Source organism: Nomascus leucogenys, chromosome 4 (assembly GCF_006542625.1).
Source record: "Nomascus leucogenys isolate Asia chromosome 4, Asia_NLE_v1, whole genome shotgun sequence".
Classification (NCBI taxonomy): Eukaryota; Metazoa; Chordata; class Mammalia; order Primates; family Hylobatidae; genus Nomascus; species Nomascus leucogenys.
The window spans coordinates 30360251-30382229 of NC_044384.1; the positions used below are offsets into that span (position 1 = coordinate 30360251).

The 21979-nt window shown below is 38.2% G+C and overlaps 1 protein-coding gene across 5 annotated transcripts in view; it reads left to right on the forward strand.

Moving 5' to 3' along the window:
- Positions 1 to 21979, forward strand: part of DYM (dymeclin) — a 401308-nt gene that overhangs the window by 108066 nt on the left and 271263 nt on the right. For all 5 annotated transcript variants that reach the window (XM_030810464.1, XM_030810466.1, XM_030810462.1 and 2 more), the window contains exons 7-8: positions 9891 to 10016; positions 11733 to 11875. In XM_030810464.1, coding sequence (XP_030666324.1) covers positions 9891 to 10016; positions 11733 to 11875 — 269 coding nt within the window. The remainder of the gene's footprint in view (positions 1 to 9890; positions 10017 to 11732; positions 11876 to 21979) is intronic.

Here is a 21979-nt window from a genome sequence, read left to right on the forward strand (position 1 = left end):
GGACAGACAATAAACACATTCATATGTAGTGTTAGGATGTGATAAGGGCAATGAAAGAAATAGTAATGTAGTGGTATTTTAGCCAAGATCATAAGGGAGGGCTTCTTGTGAAGTGGACCTTATAATAAAGTCAAAGACAGAGTCCTGTTGCTGTTTGATGGGAGAGCATTCTAACAAAGGGAACAGCAGCTTCAAGGCCTTGAGGCAGGCACATGCTTGGTATATCCAAGGACACTAAGCAGGCCAGTAGAGCTGAGCAGAATGAGCAAGGATGGGGAGGGTATGTGGTAGAAGATAAGTTAGTATGGATGCAGAAGTCATAGAGAGTCTTAGAGGCTGAGTTAAGGACTCCAAATTTTATTCTTAGTGGGGTGGGCAGCTGTGGGATGGTCATTATCCTTGTCTGAATATTTTTGCCCTGTGTATTTAAATTTTCCCTTGCTTTGTGGTTATAAGAACTATCCTCAGACAACAAAAATTGGAAATTAGGTTCTTTACATCTTTGCCCCCCTTCTCCCCACAAAATCATTCTGTTCTCGCTATTTTTAATATTTATACCTTTGCTACCATTTGAAGCTGTGCTTCATTGTGTATGCAGTTATGCATTGCTTAACGATGGGGATATTGTGAGAAATACATTGTTGGGCGATTTCATCATTGTGCAAACATCGTAGAGTGTACTTACATAAACCTGGATGTTATAGCCTGCTACACACCTACCCTGAATAGTATAACCTGTTGCTCCTAGGCTACAAACCTGTATAGCATGTTACTGCACTAAATACTGTAGGCAGTTGTAATACAATGTAAGTATGTATCTACACATATCTAAACATAGAAAGGGTACATTAAAATATGGCGTAATATGGAAGCATTATCATATATGTGGTCCATTGTTGACTGACATATTGTTATGGGACCCATGACTGTATTTTTATTATCCTCACCTCCCCACCTAATCTGGCAGATAGTATAACAGTGAGTAATATTTTTATGCTGGCTGGTAGGCAAATTTTTGGTTCTTACTGAAGTTAGCACATCATCTGATTCTTACTGGGTGCTAGTGGTAGGCAGACTAATGCCATTCCAAACCCAAAGATGTACATGCTCTAATCCCTGGAACCTGTGAGTAACATAACTTATACGTCAAAAATGATGTTGTAGATGTGTTTAAAGTTAAAGACCTTTTAATGGAGAGACTCATTCATTATCCTGTCGGGCCCAGTCTAATCACATGAGTCCTTAAATGAGCAAAGCAGAGTGGGTCAGAGAGATGTGATATAAGGAGTCACTCAAAGCCCTTGCTTCCTTTGAAGATGGAACAAGAGATCCATGGGCCAAGGGATGTGGTGACCCCTAGAAGCCAAGAAGTGCCCTCAGTTTACACCCAGCAAGAAAACAGGGACCTGGGTCCTACAACCACGAGGAAATGAGTCCTGCCAAAAACCCAAATGAACAGGAAATGAATTCTTCTTTAGAGCCTCCAGAATGGAATGCAGCTTGCCGACACCTGGATTTTAGGCTCATGAGACCTGTACTGGACTTCTGACTCCCAGGACTGTATGATAACAAATTGTGCTGTTTAAAGCTGCTACATTTGTGATGATTTGTTCATGGCAGCAATATAAAACTAATATAGTGCTGATAGAACATATTCAGCTTCTCAAAGGAGACACCTTTAGCAAATTAGATTTAAGTACAGAATTTTCAATGGTTCATTCATTCTAATATTTGTTAAATACCTACTATTTTCTGGGAACTGTGGGAGGAGCTAGGAATAAGAGAGGCTCCTGACTTCCCCAAACTCATGGTCTACAGTCACTTCATAAATAGTCAATTTTTTAAATTATATTTTTGAATTTATGGAAAATTTCAAGCATATAAATATAGAGAGAATAATGAAACTCCATGTGCTTGTCACTCAGCTTCAATAACTATCAACTCGTGGCCACTCTTCTTTCATGAATACCCCTCCACATCCACCCTCAGTGACACAAGGGAAATACAGACCTTGCTTTTTATTTTACCATTTTATCATCTTTTTTTTTTTTTTTGAGATGGAGTCTCACTCTGTAGCCCAGGCTGCAGTGCAGTGGTGTGATCTCGGCTCACTGCAACCTCCACCTCCCAGGTCCAAGCGATTCCCCTGCCTCATCTTCCTGAGTAGCTGGGACTACAGGCGCCCGCCACCATGCCCAGCTAATTTTTTATATTTTTAGTAGTTTCACAGGGTTTCACTGTGTTAGCCAGGATGGTCTTGATCTCCTGACCTCGTGATCCACCTGCCTCAGCCTCCCAAAGTGCTGGGATTACAGGAGTGAGCCACCACATCCAGCCTTTATCATCGTTGTCATAGTATAATTTATCTGTGAATTCATTTGGAATTTTTTACTTTCTATTTTTTTGTCATGAAATTTGGTCTAGGATTTCTTTGGTGCAAGTTAGAAAATTAACGTAGATTAGTTCAGTCAGCAGAAGTGCTGCAATACTGATTTGGGGGTTACAAATAAATTTTAGTGAATAGGTGATTTTACAAATACAGAATCTGTGAATAATGAGTGTTGACTATATATATGGCAATTTTCCATTTCCTGTGTTCTTGATTTAGTTAATGGCATCACCATCTCTGGGTGCTACGTTTAGAAAGCTTAGTCTTTCTTGATTAATCTGTTTTTCTTGCCCGTTTTAAGTGTCTGATCTGTCACTGAGTGGTAGTATTTTTATTTTGTTAAATGTTATTCAAATCTGATTGCTTTTTCATTTATGTTGTCACTGTTTTAGTGGACGTCCTCATTATGTCCCCCCAAATGATTTATTGCACACATCTTTTGTTTCCTGGATTAGTTTAAACATTTTCTCACATCAGTATGTTCCCCATCCTCTTATGCGTCCTTTCATCCCACAAGCCCTGGTTTTAGACTCATCAGACATAGGGTTGAATTTGTCAGTTTGTCACATTCTTTAGCACTATCATCATCAGCTCCTGTAAGGCCTGTCCTTTCCTCCATTTAATATTCATCCATTCATTTATTCTCTTTTATCTCCATTCCCTATTTCCTTTTCTTTCCCAAAGATAGCCATTCTAATGTGTTTAATATGTTTACTTCTACATATATACGTTCAAGTACAAAATGTTACTCGTATGTGTACATGTATTTTTAATGTATGTAAATAGAATCGTGTTATAGAACTCATTCTGTTTTTTTACTTTTTTCCTCTCAAAACTGTTTTTAAGAGTTACTTGTGATGCAAAGTGAACATCTAGTCTGTGGCTTTTAAAACTGCTCCATGTGAGCCGGGTATGGTGTCTCATGCCTGTAATCCCAGCACTTTGGGAGGGCGAGGCGGGCAGATCACGAGATCAGGAGATTGAGACTATCCTGGCTAACACAGTGAAACCCCGTCTCTACTAAAAATACAAAAAAATTAGCTGTGCGTGGTGGCGGGCGCCTGTAATTCCCAGCTACTTGAGAGGCTGAGGCAGGAGAACGGCGTGAATCCGGGAGGCGGAGCTTGCAGTGAGCCAAGATGGCGCCACTGCACTCCTGCCTGGGCGACAAGAGCGAGACTCTGTCTCAAAAAGAAAAAAAAAAAACCTGCTTCTGCTCCATGTGTGGCTCCGCCTCATTTTACTTATTTAATTCCTCGGTTATACCCGGATTGCCTCCAACTTTGCATGCCCACAAATAATGGATATTTTGAAGCCTCAGCTGGGGGACGCCTTGCTTCCTAGGTCTCTCATCTGGCTATTGGCAAGATTCAGCTCCTCAAGGGTTGGACTGAGGACCTCAGTTCCTCACTGGCTGTTGATTGGAGGCCTCCGTTAGTTCTTTGCCATGTAGACCTCTCAGTATGTTAGCCTACAGCAAGGCAACTGGCCAGCGAATGGAAGAGCAAGAGGGGCTACTCAACACACATCGTAGTTATTTTGTAAGCTGATCTCTCCAAAGTGACATAACTCTCACTTTTGTTGTATTCTGTGAGGGGAGGGGATTACACAAGGGCATGAATAGCAGGAAGCAGACGTGATTGGGGTCATTTTAGAGGATGCCTGCTATATTCCTCAGACATATCTCTGTGGATTTTTCTTTGGCACATGCGCATGCACACGTGTGTGTCTGTGTGTCTGTGTGAATGGACATAGGTTCTCTAAAACTGACTATGCTGGTCAGTATTCCCATCAGCAGAGCATGAGGGTTTTTATATCACCACATGCCTGGCAACACATAATACATTCTCTAGGGCATAGGGACATATCACCTTGTTTCAGATTGCCTGTTTATATCTTTTGGTTTTTTTTTCCTAGCAGAGTTCCTGCCTTTTTATTGGTTGTTTGCAGGAGTTATTTGTAATAGTCTTGATATTAGTTTCGTGTTCTTCTTTCAGTCTATTATCTGCCTGTTAACTTTGTCCAGGGATTCATTTGCTGAGCAGTAATCTTTAATTCTGATGTAATTTAATGGTAATTTTTGCTTTTGTGGTTTGTGTTCTTAGGCTTTTATTTAATAAGTCCTTTCTTGTGCTTATGTTACAAACTTATTGTACACTTCCTTCTATCAACTTTAGTTTTATTCACATCTAAGTCATTAAGTCTTCTGTAGTAGGTCTTGAGTATGTTGTAAAGTGTAGGGATCTGTCATTATGAAATAAAAGAGGTGTTTCCCATTACCATCTTCTGTACAATGTGTTTTTCTCCATTGATTTGTGGAGTAATCTTTATTGTATATTATTTCCATATATACACAGGTCTGTCTTTGAATTATCAATTGGGATCCTTTGGTTTATTTTTTGTACAAATACCATGCTGTTTTTCTTACTACAGCTGTATAGAGTGGCTTGATATCCAGTAGGGAAAGTGCCCCTCTTCATTCTTTATTGTCAAGGTTGACTTGGCTATTTGTTTATTATTTCATAAAAGTGAGTCAATTTATGCAGTTCCTCAGAAAAGTCCAGTGAGAATTTTGGTTGTGATTCGTTGACTTTCTGTATTAATCTGAGTAGAATTATTATCTTCATAGTATTGTCATTCTGTTCAGATCATCCACTGTGTCCTTTTTAAATGTTTTTCTTCATAGATGTCCTATGAAGGACCAAAACATTTTATTCCAAACATTTTAGTTATTCTGGCAGTCTTGCAAAATGCTGTTTTGTTTTTGATAACCTACTATTGTTGGTTAGTGCTGCTAAGGAGAAATGCTATTTATTTATCTTTCAAAGTTTATCTTGTATCTGGCCTAGTTGGATTTTTAAATTTATTTGAATAGTTTCTTGATTTTTTAATAACTGTTTTAATCTCACTTCTCCAATATATACATACGTTTTCCATTTTATTAATTCCTCAACTCCCAGTTCAAGTCCCTTTGCTCCCACCGCTTTCCCCCACCTTCTTTTAATCTGTTTGATCAATATTGAATTTCTTATTTTCCTTCAAAACTACCAGACCTTTTTGTGGCTGCCTTTGTATGGTTTCTTCACTTTAATGCCCTGCCTCTTCTTTTTGTTCTTCCTCTGCTCAAATATCATCATCTTTGTGAAGCATTTCCCTTCTGCCCCAGGCAGAATTGGTTGCTGTTATCTCTGTGTTCCTAATACAGATAGCATATTCTTTCATGGGATTTGCCGGATTTCATAGTAATTTCTTTTTCTGTGTTTGATTATTCCGCTGACTCTTCACTAGGACTCCTCTCTTTCTTCTCTCCTTTTTGCTCCTTCCCCCTCAATCTCTTGTCACTGCTGTGATGTCCTCAATCTCTTGTCACTGCTGTGATTGGCTACGTTCTCAGGCAGGATCCATCAACAGAGAAAACCAGTAGCAGCTCTATCCATACTTGGTTTTTAGCACTCACAATCTCAGAAGGAGAGAGTGCCTCTTTTCTGATAGTTCCAAAAGTGCTGGGAAGGATTTTGACAAGGACCATATTTATTGGCTAAACGTGGATCACCAGGAGGCAGAGTCGTGCCCCATCCAATCCACATGTATGGAAGGGAGGGAGGTTCTCAGCAGGACAAAAGGGCTGCTTTTGCCAGAAGAACAGTAGGTGGATGTTGGTCAGGCAAAATCAACAGAGGATAGCTGTAAGCCAGCAACAACATTCTGGATCCTTCTTTCATGAAATTCCCTTTACATTTTTGTTGCAATGAGTATTCCATTTGTGCTTATGAAAACATATTACCTGACCTCAGCATTCTTCTTTCTCTTTGCTATTCTAAGTTATATATGCCTTGTAGGCTATGCTGATGGATCTATTAAGGACGGTATTCGATAAGTTTCCAGTCAACTAAAGATCCCTCCATCTTTCCATTTACTTATCCATTGAGTACCCATTATATACTAGAGTTGAGAATATAAACAAGAGCAAAAATGAAAGGTTCTCTAGCTAGAGTCTCATATATTCTAGTAAGAAAGATTTGTAAGTAATTGCCACTCATACTTCAGGTTTTAAATGCCACTTTTTAAGAGACGCTTTCTTTTGATCCCATAGTTAATATCAGAGTGTCCTGCAATCCTCTCTTCTTATTACTTGTTCTTTTCCTTTATAGTCCTTTTTGGAGTGATTATTATTTGATTTTTCTTTTTTCCACTAAACTGTAGGCTTCATAAAGGCAGGAGCCTTGTCTATTTGTTAATGGATATGTCCCCAATATGTAGCATAATGCCTGTCTAGACATAGTAAGAATAAATTTTTAATCAATATTTGTTGAACAACATATGAGCAAAAATACTGTGTGATAAGCAATTTGATATTATTTATTTCTCTGGGCCTACGGAAGACACACATGGTTCTATTTAGGAATTTGGGGAAATGGGTTTTTAGCTTGGAGTGACTCTTATTGTCATGTTGCTTCAGTATTCTTATGTGCTGGAAGCTTTCCTTACCTCCCAGCATCAAACCCTCTACTCTTCATTCTTCTGCATTTATAGAATTCCGTGGTAAGAGAGGATGATCCAAGGTTAACACTTTTTTTGTTCTCTCACTTCTGATTGTGTTTGGCCCAGTTAATTTTGAAGGAGAACAACACTTTTTTCTAAATACGTATTCTTTCCCTAAGGTTATTAGACGTAGTAATTATTAGTAGTCATAGATTTTAGTTTAAACAAAACTAAAACAATTTAGTAAAACAATTTGTTTCTAGATCTGAGGCATACAGTAAGATGTTAAATTGTAAACCACCACAGCTGATTCTTTATTATTGATTCAATGACAAAATACATTTGCAGTCTGGCACGATGGCTCATGCCTGTAATCTCGGCACTTTGGGAGCCCCAGGCAGGCAGATCACTTGAGCACAGGAGTTCCAGATCAGCCTGGGCAACATGGTAAAACACCCTCTCTATAAAAAAGACAAAAATTAGCTGGGCATGGTGGTGTCTGCCTGTAGTCCCAGCTACTCGAGAGGCTAAGGCAGGAGGATCACTTGAGCCTGGGAGGTGGAGGTTGCAGTGAGCCAAGATCCTGCCACTAGGTGTCAGCCTAGGTGACATACACAGGCCCTGTTTCCAAAAAGAAAGAAAAAAAAAGACAATACGTTTGCAAATATATTGGACGTAGTCATCCATCTGCCTATCTAAATAGGCTCTAACTCACAGCCAAGTATTTGTTACATCAGGATTTGGTTTTAAACTCTGACCCAAGTGAAAAGCCTAGCCAGGTGACTATTGAGTATGGATTCCAGACAGGCGTGGGCTATGTTATGAATGAGTGATTATTGTGATACAAAATTTTTGGGAGTTCTGAGCACCCAAATCAAATCATCATTAGTAAATCATAACATGACATGAAACATCAAGTTTGTCTTTCATTCAATTCATGAAAGAAGAACAAATACAAGAATTGCTTTATTTTATTTTTTAAATTTTTTATTTGTATTTTTTGAGACAGAGTCTCACTCTGTTGCCCAGGCTGGAGTGCAGTGGTATAATCTCGGCTCACTGCAACCTCCACCTTCTGGGTTCAAGCGATTCTACTGCCTCAGCCTCCTGAGTAGCTGGGATTACAGGTATGCACCACCATGCCCAAGAATTGCTTTTTACAGGTTAATTTTTACAACAGTGATTATGGAAATTTCAGGAAAGAGATTGTTCTACAATACTTTAAAAGTCAGATTTCTGAGTAGAGCTGAGCTTTATTCAACACGTAATAAGGCTAATTGCACGGGTCTGTTGTGTTTTTCTTTTTCTTATGTGTCATTTTTAAATATATTTTTTTCTTTCTTTATTTTGTGTTTTTGAGACGGAGTTTCGCTCTTATCGCCAAGGCTGGAGTGCAATGGCACGATCTCGGCTCACTGCAACTTTGGCCTCCCAGGTTCAAGCCATTCTCCTGCCTCAGCCTCCCGAGTAGCTGGCATTACAGGTGCCCACCATCATGCCCGGCTAATTTTTTGTATTTTTAGTAGAGATGGGGTTTCACCATGTTGGCCAGGCTGGTCTCAAACTCCTGACCTCAGGTGATCCACCCTCTTTGGCCTCCCAAAGTGCTGGGATTACAGGCGTGAGCCACTGAGCCTGGCGTTTTAAACATATTTCTATCAGTAATAACTCCTTAAGATATCTGGTAGAATTTAAATTTTTCCAGTTCTAGAATCAAGTCATCATTAATTTGTTTAATGAGCTTTCATTTAAGTAGGTGTTCAGTATTTTTCTTTGTTTTTCATAATTATTTCATTTTTATAAAAATATTTTAGTATTCTTTTTTTTTTTTTTTCTTTTTTCTTTTTTATTATACTTTAGGGTTTTAGGGTACATGTGCACAATGTACAGGTTTGTTACATATGTATCCCTGTGCCATGTTGATTTCCTGCACCCATTAACTCGTCATTTAGCATTAGGTGTATCTCCTAATGCTGTCCCTCCCCCCTCCCCCCACCCCACAACAGTCCCCGGAGTGTGATGATCCCCTTCCTGTGTCCATGAGTTCTCATTGTTCAATTCCCACCTATGAGTGAGAACATGCGGTGTTTGGTTTTTTGTCCTTGCGATAGTTTACTGAGAATGATGTTTTCCAGTTTCATCCATGTCCCTACAAAGGACACGAACTCATCATTTTTTATGGCTGCATAGTATTCCATGGTGTATATGTGCCACAAAAAATATTTTAGTATTCTTTTGGTGCTATTGCTCTTTTTGCTGTGTTGTTGAGGTTTCTACTTCCTTGGTCTTAACATGTTCCTCATTATAATCCTGTTTAAACTTTTGCAGTAACTGGAAATTTCTGGATGCCTTTATTCCTCTGTGTGCTTTCTGTTCAGCTGAATCTTTTTATTTGATCTAAGACTTGTTTCTCAAAGGGGTTTATGATCTTGAGAGGACAGAGTAACCCTTCATAATCAAAATATGCTTAATAAAACAGGAATAACTTGTTTACTGTTAATATTTTGCTGAACACGCAAAGTTGACCTTGAGAAAGGTAGGCACTAGAGACACAAGATCTAGGGTATGTTGCTGTTCTGACTGTAAGGTGATCGTCAACATGAAAAGGCATTGTTTTCTTCCCTACGCCGTACCTTCTCTTCAGCTTTACAATCTGAGTATTTGTCTCTGTATTATCACTAAACAGAAATGAACATAGAGGTCTAGAGTGGATCTTCAAAACAGAACACTGCTGGTAACTATTTCCATTATACACAAATAGACTTGTCATTTAATAGGAGATGGGAACTGGAAAATAGGGAAATAAAGGGATAACTAACCCAAATACACCAGCTAACAACAGGGAAGGAGTTTAATATTTTTGCTTGACTTAATTTTTATATTAAACATATTAATATTTTTCAGTAACCTGAAAATACTGAATATTTAGATTTGAGTTTTTAAATGTACAGTTCATTTAGAAAAGAATAGTGTCTTAATCTTCCAAAGTGATTATTACTCTGTTTTTCTTCCATTTCAGAGATATTACCTATGAAATATCAGTAGAAGCTATATCAACAATGGTTGTTTTCCTTTCCTGCCAACTCTTCCACAAAGAAGTTTTGCGACAGAGCATCAGCCACAAGTATTTGATGCGAGGTCCATGGTATGTTTCTACTTTAAGTATGTCTAGTTTTTTCATTGTATAAATCTGTTTTTCTAGTCTTGTCCTCTTACCTGAGTATCGTCCCATATCTCCAACCAGGTGTTTCCTCTAGTTGTTCTATTGTCTCTTTAAACCCAGTGCATAGGGAACCGCATTTGGCTTTCCTGTGCCATCTACCCATCCTCCCTGTTCTTCCTGTCCCCTAGCTTCATTACCTTCTCCAGTGGTTGCTTCGTAGAATTGAAACTTTGAAATCATCTTTTTCTTCTGTCTCCTTCATTCTCTCTGTGTTTAAGCAGTCAAGTCATATTTGTTATTCAGATTATTTTTGTATCTTCCTCTTCTCAGCAGTCCCTTTGAAACAACTGTGATCTATGCCCCCTCACTCTCTTTGGACTTCTCCAACAACCTCTTTGCTTACTATTCCTACTTCTTTGAGCCTGCAAATATTTGCTGTGTGCTAACCATGTGCCACGCATGTTAGACTGTGGGGCTATGTTCTTGAGCAGAAGCTTACGATCTCCTAGAGGGTGTGGATGCAAATGACCAACACACATGCACATACCTGACCTTGTATTAACATAATCTTCACAAAACTTTAAAAATGTAAAAATCCAAATAAAGTACCTTTGAGGAAAGTTCTCAGGTAGTGGGGAGCTTTGTCTTCTTCATATTCTTTTTGCTACCCTGATTATTCCTGTGGCATGTATGTTCTTTGAACATATTTGAAAATCACTGAGGGAAAGGACCTGGGCATGGAGTCAGAGGTTTGCACTGGAAGCCTCTCTGACAGAGACACTCAGAATGACACTCAGAATGACCATGGTTTGAAGTAGTGCTAGCATCGTGGGACTGTGTGCATCGTTGCTAAAACAAGATTGTGAACTTCATTCCTTATAGTGCCAGAGTATTCAAGTTGCTTTTTAAAAATAGACATAGAGGGTGTTAGTGTTCTTATTTTCTAAGTAAGGTTTTTATAGTATCATTATGGTGCCAAATATTTAAACCGTAATATGTTCTTTACTTATTTTTGTGGTTCATCTTGGAAAGCATATTTAAAAAGCTCAATAGTACGTTAAAGAATCTGTTAAAAAGTTTACTCTAGATTGCAGGAATTAGTTTAATACCAATTGAATAATTGAATAATTTCGTATTTAAAAAGTATAGTCCTATTGTTATTTTTAAATTCTTTCTTTTTTCTACTGATTCTTTATTACTACTTCCCTTCAATTGCCAGATAATGTGTTATGCATTAAATTTATAATAGCTCACAGTGTTATACAGAATATAGATAAAGTAACTGAAGTTCAAGAGTTCAAGTGGGCTGGGCACGGTGGCTCACGCCTGTAATCTCAGCACTTTGGGAGGCCGAGGTGGGAGGATCGCTTGAGTTTAGGAGTTTGAGACTAGCCTGGGCAACATAGTGAGACCTTGTCTCTGCCAGACCTTGTCTCTCCCTGCTGCAGAAAAAAAGGATTTAAGTAATTTGATCAATATCTTATGATGTGATAAGAGGAAAAGCAAGGATTAAGCCTCAAAATTGCTCTCAAAGCCCATGGTCTTCACTATTGTGTGCAGTGCTCAATTTCTGTGAGTTGTGCCAATAGCCCTTTTATATTAACAGATAGTGTTAATGGCAGAATTATTTCTGTATTGTTATTCAGAATTAGATGACTCCCATAAATATGAGTTTGATTTTTTTTCCTTTTTGTGTAGTCTTCCATATACCAGCAAACTTGTGAAGACCTTATTATATAACTTTATCAGACAAGAAAAGCCACCTCCTCCAGGAGCCCATGTTTTCCCTCAGCAGTCGGATGGGGGAGGACTGCTTTATGGACTTGCATCAGGAGTAGCAAGTAAGTTTTATCAGATTTTTTCAATTCTTTTGTGCACATAAATTTTATCTATTTAGGCATAAGAAATTCTGTTTGCTTGGCTGCCGCCGTTAATCGTTACATTGAATTTGTGCAGCTGGTTAAATGTGAAAACAAAGTAATTAAAATATTAATCGTTCTGTTTTGTGCAGTGATTTATGTAAAATGTATGCAAATAATGAATAGATTACCTACAAAACATCGTTTTTCAGGAAGAATGTTTTTTTTTTGTTTTTTTTTGTTTTTTTTTTTTAATTATACTTTAGGGTTTTAGGGTACATGTGCACAATGTGCAGGTTTGTTACATATGTATCCATGTGCCATGTTGATTTCCTGCACCCATTAACTCGTCATTTAGCATTAGGTGTATCTCCTAATGCTGTCCCTCCCCCCTCCCCCCACCCCACAACAGTCCCCAGAGTGTGATGTTCCCCTTCCTGTGTCCATGAGTTCTCATTGTTCAATTCCCACCTATGAGTGAGAACATGCGGTGTTTGGTTTTTTGTCCTTGCGATAGTTTACTGAGAATGATGTTTTCCAGTTTCATCCATGTCCCTACAAAGGACACGAACTCATCATTTTTTATGGCTGCATAGTATTCCATGGTGTATATGTGCCACATTTTCTTTTTTTTTTTTTTTTTTGTTTTGTTTTGTTTTGTTTTTTTTTTTTTTTTTTATACTTTAGGGTTTTAGGGTACATGTGCACAATGTGCAGGTTTGTTACATATGTATCCATGTGCCATGTTGATTTCCTGCACCCATTAACTCGTCATTTAGCATTAGGTGTATCTCCTAATGCTGTCCCTCCCCCCTGCCCCCACCCCACAACAGTCCCCGGAGTGTGATGTTCCCCTTCCTGTGTCCATGAGTTCTCATTGTTCAATTCCCACCTATGAGTGAGAACATGCGGTGTTTGGTTTTTTGTCCTTGCGATAGTTTACTGAGAATGATGTTTTCCAGTTTCATCCATGTCCCTACAAAGGACACGAACTCATCATTTTTTATGGCTGCGTAGTATTCCATGGTGTATATGTGCCACATTTTCTTAATCCAGTCTATCGTTGTTGGACATTTGGGTTGGTTCCAACTCTTTGCTATTGTGAATAGTGCCGCAATAAACATACGTGTGCATGTGTCTTTATAGCAGCATGATTTATAGTCCTTTGGGTATATACCCAGTAATGGGATGGCTGGGTCAAATGGTATTTCTAGTTCGAGATCCCTGAGGAATCGCCACACTGACTTCCACAATGGTTGAACTAGTTTACAGTCCCACCAACAGTGTAAAAATGTTCCTATTTCTCCACATCCTCTCCAGCACCTGTTGTTTCCTGATTTTTTAATGATGGCCATTCTAACTGGTGTGAGATGGTATCTCACTGTGGTTTTGATTTGCATTTCTCTGATGGCCAGTGATGATGAGCATTTCTTCATGTGTTTTCTGGCTGCATAAATGTCTTCTTTTGAGAAGTGTTTGTTCATGTCCTCTGCCCACTTTTTGATGGGGTTGTTTGTTTTTTTCTTGTATATTTGTTTGAGTTCATTGTAGATTCTGGATATTAGCCCTTTGTCAGATGAGTAGGTTGCAAAAATTTTCTCCCATTCTGTAGGTTGTCAGGAAGAATGTTTACACATAAATATGCGTATTTCATGAATTGTAGCTGTATAGTAAAAATAAAATTAAGCATTTGAAAACTTATAACACTACTTGTATTATAAGAGGAAATCTATTTTAGGTTATTTTAGGGTATTTTTTGGTTAGGATTTCATGTGACTAATTAGGTGCAGTTTTCCTATTACACTAAGTGCTTTATTCAGTGACAACTGAATGTTTTGCAGAATTTTGTAATAAGCTGTGAAATGGCACAAACTTGAGTTTTGTTTGATTGGGTGCAAATTTCTTAAGTGAAGAAAGCTCTTCCCTACCTTACAGTAAGTCCTCATTTCTGCTTCACTTCACAGTATTCGGACTACAGACACTAGAAGTAAGAGAGTAGTTCTGGTGGAGGGCCTGGGTCATGTGAAGTTATGTAAATGAAACTTCCTAGAGCGACACTTTGGTACTTGTGAGGTCTGCCTGGGAGCTCCTTACTCCTCCTAAACCTGCAGCATGTCCTCTCCTTAGTCACGTAGGACAGAGTCAAATGGAACACATTTCCACAGCTGCATTATGGCTGTGGCGTGCTCTACACTCCAGCTGGACATCAGTTTGATATGAAAAGGTAGCACTGTGATAACTTACTAGTGTTGGGAGCTTCTTTGGATTCAGAGGCCTCTTCAGAAGGCAGTAGACTTGGTCTGTTAATTGACAGAAACCAGTGAACCAGACTTTCTTAGATTTGCCTTCCTTTGATTTCTTTTAATATTATGAATTGAGTCACACTTGTGATCACTTCTGCCTTTGGTGCTGAGCAGCCTGCCAAGAGTGCCACACCTGCATAGGTTCTTTGAGTTACTCCTATCCAGTTTCCTCATTATTTCAGGGGCTTTTTGTGTCCCATGGAAAGGCTTAATTGATCTATTACTGTTTTCTTTTTTAAAAATCATTAAACTGGTACAAGTATTTAAAAGCTGAATATTTCTAATATTCCAATATGGTTAGAGGTTTTTTTGGGGTGGCAGAGATAGTATAAGCCTGTAAGTGCTTTGTTCAAAACAATGGCAATACTTGGCAAATTTTTAAAAAAGTAAACATAGATTTGTGTACAGTTTTTGGGTTTTCTTTCAGTTACGTGTCTTATCAAAGGGAACCCAGTATTGTATGTGGTGTCATTAGTATGCCAGGTGCCAAAAAACATGAATTTAACTTTAGATCTTTTCCTAACTAGATAGCAGGAAGGAAGCCCCTTAATTTTCCTAGCTCTCAGTTTCCTCGTCTATCTAATTAGAAGGTGGGTTGAGATGGTGATTTCTGAGATTATTACTACATATCTTTCTATGGTCTTTTTTTCTCACCATTTTAAAATTTAATATTCAGTTAAGTGCATTAAAATAGATTTGTGGTTTTTAGTGTGCTATATAGTCACAAGACATTTTACACAGCTTTCTTCCTAAATCTTTATAAAACTATTCATGTAAAGGTATAAATCAAGATGGAGGAATTATGGATTCATTATTTCATGATGTGTGACTCAAAGGATTATAAAAAAACAACAAAAGGACATTCTCCTAAAAAGCACAGCTATGTTCTGTGGGCAAAATTAAATGAAAAAACGATGCAGTCATGTAATTTTAAGTTAGTCCACATTCCAGGAAGGTCAATCAAGTTGCCAGGATTTGAGTTAAGTTGTGTGATCACTTCTGATGATCTTTTGGTTGGTAGTTAAAGAATTCTCTTACTTTACTATTGGCTTGAGAAAATATGATTTGGAAGTTCCTCACTGAAAAAAAAATATATTCCAAAGCCAAATGTAAATTATAAACTCGTTTGGATTATATTCATTTTTGTTGGGATTGAAGTTTTCCTGGATATAGCAAGCATTTCTTTTCATAGCAGTGTGTGCATTGTATGTGTTGCTTACATTATTTCCTTTGAAACAGAGTGCCTTGTTGTAAAAAACCTTACAGTTTCGGAGTGAAATTTGTTGTCACTGACAGGGCAGGAGGAGAATCCTTGTACAGGAACTGCGGCTGGATGAGTAGTGAACCACTTGCTATGAGTCAGGCAAGGCCTTCTGCAGTTTCTTCTCATTTACTTTTACAGATGTGTTTTTGGTTATCTTTTTGTTTGTTTCTGAGACTCTGTGAAAGAGTCTGTTACTTTGTTGCATCCTGATACTCTCCTTTTGCTTTCTTCTTCTTTTTTTAAATTATACTTTTTCTAGGGTACATGTGCACAACGTGCAGGTTTGTTACATATGTATATATGTGCCATGTTGGTTTGCTGCACCTGTTAACTCGTCATTTACATTAGGTATTTCTCCCAACGCTATCCCTCCCCCCTCCCCCCACCCCACAACAGGCCCCAGTGTCCAAGTCTTCTCATTGTTCAGCTCCCACCTATGAGTGAGAACATGCGGTGTTTGGTTTTCTGTCCTTGCAATAGTTTGCTCAGAATGATGGTTTCCAGCTTCATCCATGTCCCTACAGAGGACATGAACTCATCCTTTTTTATGGCTGCATAGTATTCCATGGTGTATATGTACCACATTTTCTTAATCCAGTCTATCACTGATGGACATTTGGGTTAGTTCCAAGTCTTTGCTATTGTGAATAGTTGCCACAATAAACATATGTGTGCATGTGTCTTTATACTAGTATTATTTATAATCCTTTGGGTATATATCTAGTAATGGGATGGCTGGGTCAAATGGTGTTTCTAGTTCTGGCTCCCTGAGGAATTGCCACACTGTCTTCCACAATGGTTGAACTAGTTTACAGTCCCACCAACAGTGTAAAAGTGTTCCTATTTCTCCACATCCTCTCCAGCACCTGTTGTTTCCTGACTTTTCAACGATTGCCATTCTAACTGGTGTGAGATGGTATCTCATTGTGGTTTTGATTTGCATTTCTCTGATGACCAGCATTTTTTCATGTGTCTGTTGGCTGCATAAATGTCTTTTGAGAAGTGTCTGTTCGTATCCTTTGCCCACTTTTTGATGGGGTTGTTTGATTTTTTTCTTGTAAATTTGTTTAAGTTCTTTGTAGATTGTGGATATTAGCCCTTTGTCAGATGGGTAGATTGCAAAAATTTTCTCCCATTCTGTAGGTTGCCTGTTCACTCTGATGGTAGTTTCTTTTGCTGTGCAGGTGCTCTCTTTATTCATGCCTTCACTAGGATAGAACAGTAGCTTGGAGTCCTCCTTACTTCTCTCTCTGGCTCTTTATTTTCTGCCCATTCATCCATTAAAGACCGACTTGAGTTCCACCTTCTCCATGAAGACTTCCTTTGCTCTCCTGGCTAGATGCGATCTTTTCCTGTAACGCTTTACCACTATACCACTCTGCTTTGTAGTAACTTATGTACATGCATCATTCTCCCTGTGTTGACTCCATATACAATAAAATGAGAACTAATGTTTATATAATATGAGTTTACAGTGCCACTTTTTGAGCATCTCATTTATTCTCATAATATGCTCATCTATCTGAAATAGATGGTTTTAATTTTTTAATGATGGATGAAGAGATTTTCCTGGTTAATATGTTATTTTGTCTAAGATTACATAGGAAAGAGATGATGTTGGCTCGTTAACTTAAGCTCAGTTCATCAGACCCCTGACCCTTTGCTGTTTTTGCCTTTTGTTATTGTGGTCACCCAAGTCCTGAGGGCGTAAGCTCCTTGAGTTGTGTGGGCGTCCCCTGCAGTATCCAGCAGAGCGCCACCCAACATCTGTGGACTGTAGTGAATACTGGTGTGCAATTAAATGCCAAAAGCTAGTACTCAAGATAGATGTGAACTCAGTTGTAATAATGATGTCTGTCATTTGCTGAATGCCTTCTGTTTGCCAGGCACTGTGGTAGCTACTTTACATACCTGATTTCATTTATTCTTTATTTTTCTTTTCTAACATTTTATTACAGAAAATTTCAAGGTTGTATAGAGTAGATGCCAGGTGCGGTGGCTCATGCCCGTAATCCCAGTGCTTTGAGAGGCTGAGGTGTGTGGATCGCTTGAGCTCAGGAGTTTGAGAACAGCCTGGGCAACATAGTGAGACACCACCTCTATAAAAAACACAAAAATTAGCTGGACGTGGTGGTGCGCACCTGTAGACCCAGCTACTTAGGAGTCTGAAGTGGGAAGTTTGCTTGAGTCTGGAAGGTCGAGGCTGCAGTGAGCTGTGATCACGCCACTGCACTCCAGCCTGAGTGACAGAGACTCTGTCTCAAAAACAAAAAAAAACAAAAACAAAACAAAACCCTAAAGATATACAGAGTAGAGAGAATGGTAGAATGAACTCCCATCTACCCACAACCCCTGTTCAAGAATGATCAACAATCTTTTTTTCCCATTTATCTGCATTCTCCTACTTAAAAAAAAAAATTATTTTGAAATAAGTTCACACATATAGAAAAGTCCCCAAAATAAGAATATCACAAAAAACTATATGTAACTTTATCCAGATTGATTTATTGTTAACGTTTTATCCCATTTGTTGTGTTGTTTTTTTCTCCTCCTCTGTCTCATTCTGTACTTTCTTCTCTCTCTCTCCCCTTTTCTCTTTCTCTCCCCACCTGCCCACACACACACAGTTTTTTTTAACTGTTTGAGGATAAGTTACATGCATCGTAATATCCCTTTACTCCTAAATACTTTAATGTGTATTTCCTGAAAGAGGATATTGCTTATGCTACCACAGTATACTTGATGCTTCAGTAAATTTAGCATCCAACTGTCCTTAAAAGCCATTTGCTTCTACGTCAATAAAAATAAGAAAATGGATATTTTCCTCTGTTTTTAAAGTCTCCTTTATTGAGTATAGCGTTGTTTGTATTTTACTTAAGTTGAATTTTTACAATTAGGTATTCTTGTAACCACTCTGCTATCAATTTATCTATCTTAGACTAAAAGCCACATGAGGCAAGATCCACCTCTCTTCCTTCTGTTTATTATTGGCACTGCAGTACTCAGTGAGTGCTTGGTTGGCATTCAATCAGAATGTAATAAATAACTGGAGGAATTACTAATACCTTTTAATTACCACTAGTAAGTTTTTAAAATTAGTGTAATAGAAATTAACTTATAGATTTTAGGTTTGTTTTTTTTTTAAGCTTTTTCAAATGTGTCAAGTGTGGTTTATTTCAGTCACTGGAAGTGGTTAGAATGAATTATATATTAATATATTTGTGTTGTGTTATATCTATACTAGGTGCAAGCAAACCTGTATTCGTAATTTTCCAGTACAAGAAAAAATTGTTTCCTTTCTGTTTAGTTTAACTATTCTTCTAATATGCTGACAAAATGGAAAAAGAATCAATTGATATATTACTTTACTAATTAGAAGAGGGTGTTGCAGTTTTAATTAATGTGGTATTTTTAAATGAACTTTTTACTGAATCATAGAATTTCAGAACCACCTGGCATACTTAAAAAAAATAAATATGCGTTGTAGTTAGAACTTGGAATTTCTGATTCATTAGACATGAGGTGGGACCTGGTAATTCGCACCTTCAGTAATTATTCTAGGTGATTCTGATGTATCCGAGTCATTTCAGCACCACTGATGAATGCATCCTCCTTTCCAGTTCCTGAATCTCTTCTATGGTGGGCCTTTCATGGCATGTGGTTGAGCCAGTACTGCTAACTACTGAGGAAATGGATTGTTTCGAGGCAGCTTATAATGGATTTAACAGACCCCTCCTCATGTATTACCTTGGTTTCTGTTCTTAGTGTGCTCTGTTGCTGACGAGGTCCAGTTTTCAGGATAAATCTGACAATGAGTGCAGTACTCTAACATGGAATAAATAAATTGGAACTCTAACTTCCCTGATTCTGGACTCTGCGTTTAAAAAATTAATCTAAATGCACACTAACTCTTTTGGTGCTAATATTCAGTTATTAATAAATTTTTTGCCTGTTTTATCATCTAAGCCTTTTCCAGATCTGTAGTTTTTATGTCCTATCTTCCTCTTTCAAACTTTATATATAAAGGTACGGCTCTCTGTGTAGCTCAGTGAGATTCAATTTTGTTAGGTGTGTGGCCCATAATTACAGCCAAGATTTGCTCTTATTTTCAGCTCCAGATCATCATTAAACCTATATTTTGGGGCTTTTTGCTTTTCTTCAGGATTGTGTCCTTGGTACCATATTGAGAGAGGAGTAGCACATTTTAATTCTTGTGTGGAGAGCAGAGTGTTTCTGTAGATGTCACATGTAAAATAACAACAAAAGTGAATGTAACTAGGGATTTTTTTGACTGTTTTTTATAGAATAGATTTCATTTGCTGGAAGCCTGGTAAGGATATGCTGTGAGGTCAGTAGCCTGGGTTTTCCAGGCAACAGACTTTAGAGTTAATAAGGAATAAGGATTCCTATAGTTTCCCCTGTGTTTTAGGACTTACAAACAGGAATCTTTGCAAAACTGGAGCTAGTAGTACACCTGGTGATGGGAGGTGCCTGGGAGCCTCTTAGGGGTTCAAATCCCCCCAATATCTCACCCTAGATTATTATTATCCCGGGATCTCTCAGATGCCTTTTCTCATCTCCCACTTCTGGACATCTTGGTGGCTAAGGGTGGGTTCTAGAGCCTGATAATCAGAATCAGAAGATTTGGGTTAGAGTCATAGCTCAGCATGACCTTACCAAGTTCTCCAGCATTTAAAATCTCATTACCTGATGTGTAATGCTGATAAATATGAGACCATTTGAACAGAGTTATTGTGAGGAATAAGTGAGATATTATATACAAAATAGAAAATTATACAACATCTATTCTCATGTAAATAACTGTTTTTGTTTTCTGCCCTGAAGCTGTGCTGGTGCTTATTAGTTAAAATAGAAAGAAAGAAAATAAATTTAATTAGAACAACAGCTAATGATCAGAAAATCCTGGACATATTTATATAAGACAATTTAAAAATTTAAGAACTTTGAATCTTTTTGGTCTGCTCAAATTTGAAATTTATGTTAAAAATATTTTTGAAAAACTGACAAAAGTGAATATGCCAGCCATGTTTTCTCCAACTGGCTTTTCATTTTATGTGGTGCAAAATTTGGCCAATAACAGTTAAAAAAGGAAAATTTGATTGTTAAACAGATATTGCCCACAAGAGATTTCTCCTTGCTTCCTAAGTGAACTTGCCTTGACAACAATCACTATGGTACCATTTCTTATTGACTAATTTATCTAAAAGGTTATTATATTTGCTTTTTTGACAGTTTGTTTATAAAATTTGCCAATTAAAGATTTTCATAAAGAAAATATTTGATGCGGACTCAACTGGAATTACAATAAATATTTCAAATGTTTCAAACTAATCAGTGATATCAGTATTATGGGTAGCCTTAGGTATAGTCAGTAAGGCAGTTAATAGTTAATTCTTTAATCTACAAGCACATCGCTCTGCCGTGTTAAAGATTTTTTTTTTTTTTTTTTTTTTTTTTTTTTTTTTTTTTTTTTTTGAGACAGAGCCTATCTAGCTCTGTCACTCAGGCTGGAGTACAGTGGCATGATGTAAGCTCACTGCAACCTCCGCCTCCCAGGCTCCAGCGATTGTCGTGACTCAGCTGCCTGAGTAGCTGGGATTACAGGCACCTGCCACCACTCCTAATTTTTTGTATTTTTACTAGAGACAGGATTTCACCATGTTGGCCAGGCTGGTCTTGAACTCCTGACCTCAAGTGATCTGCCCGCCTTGGTGCTGGAATTACAGGCATCAGCCATCATGCCCATCCGTTAAAGATGTTTTATAAAGCAAATGACTGAACACCCCTACTTCCATAATTTGTTATGTTATGGGACAGGATGTTAGATGGTAAAGTATTGTCTTAGCTTGGGTTGCTGTAACAAAATACCATAGGCTGAGTGTCTTGAACAACAGAAATGTATTTCTCACAGTTCTGGAGGCTGGGAAGTCAGAGATCCAGGTGCCAGGAGATTCACTTCTTGGTGTAGAACCCTATTCCTGACTTGCAGATGTCCACCTTGTTGCTGTGTCCTCACATGGCAGAGAAAGGAAGCTCTGGTCTTTTCTTATGAGGGCACTAAGCCCATCATGGGGGCTCCACTCTCACGATCTCATCTAAGCCTAATCACCTTCCAAAGGCTCCACCTTCTAATGCCTTCACATTGAGAGCTGTGGCTTCAAGATAGGAATTTTGAGGGCGACACAAAAATTCAGTCCATACCAGGTATTAAGTAGCTTGTGCTGGAATGCTCCTCACTGAAATTCTCAATTTGGAAGGCTACTGGTCTCTTCTGCATGTGGGCATCTAAGGTACCTTTCAGCTCTAGTCATTATCTTAAACCACAGCTCTGCTTAGTGGTGTTGGTGAGGACTGTGGCCAAAGTGGATCACTCACTACCCATTCTAACCCTGCTAACTTGTTTTTTTGTTATGTTTTGTTTTTGTAAAAAACAAAAACAAAACAGGCCGAAATGTGTAAGGAGCCCCTCAGAAAACAATTCTGTGATTGAAACAGGTT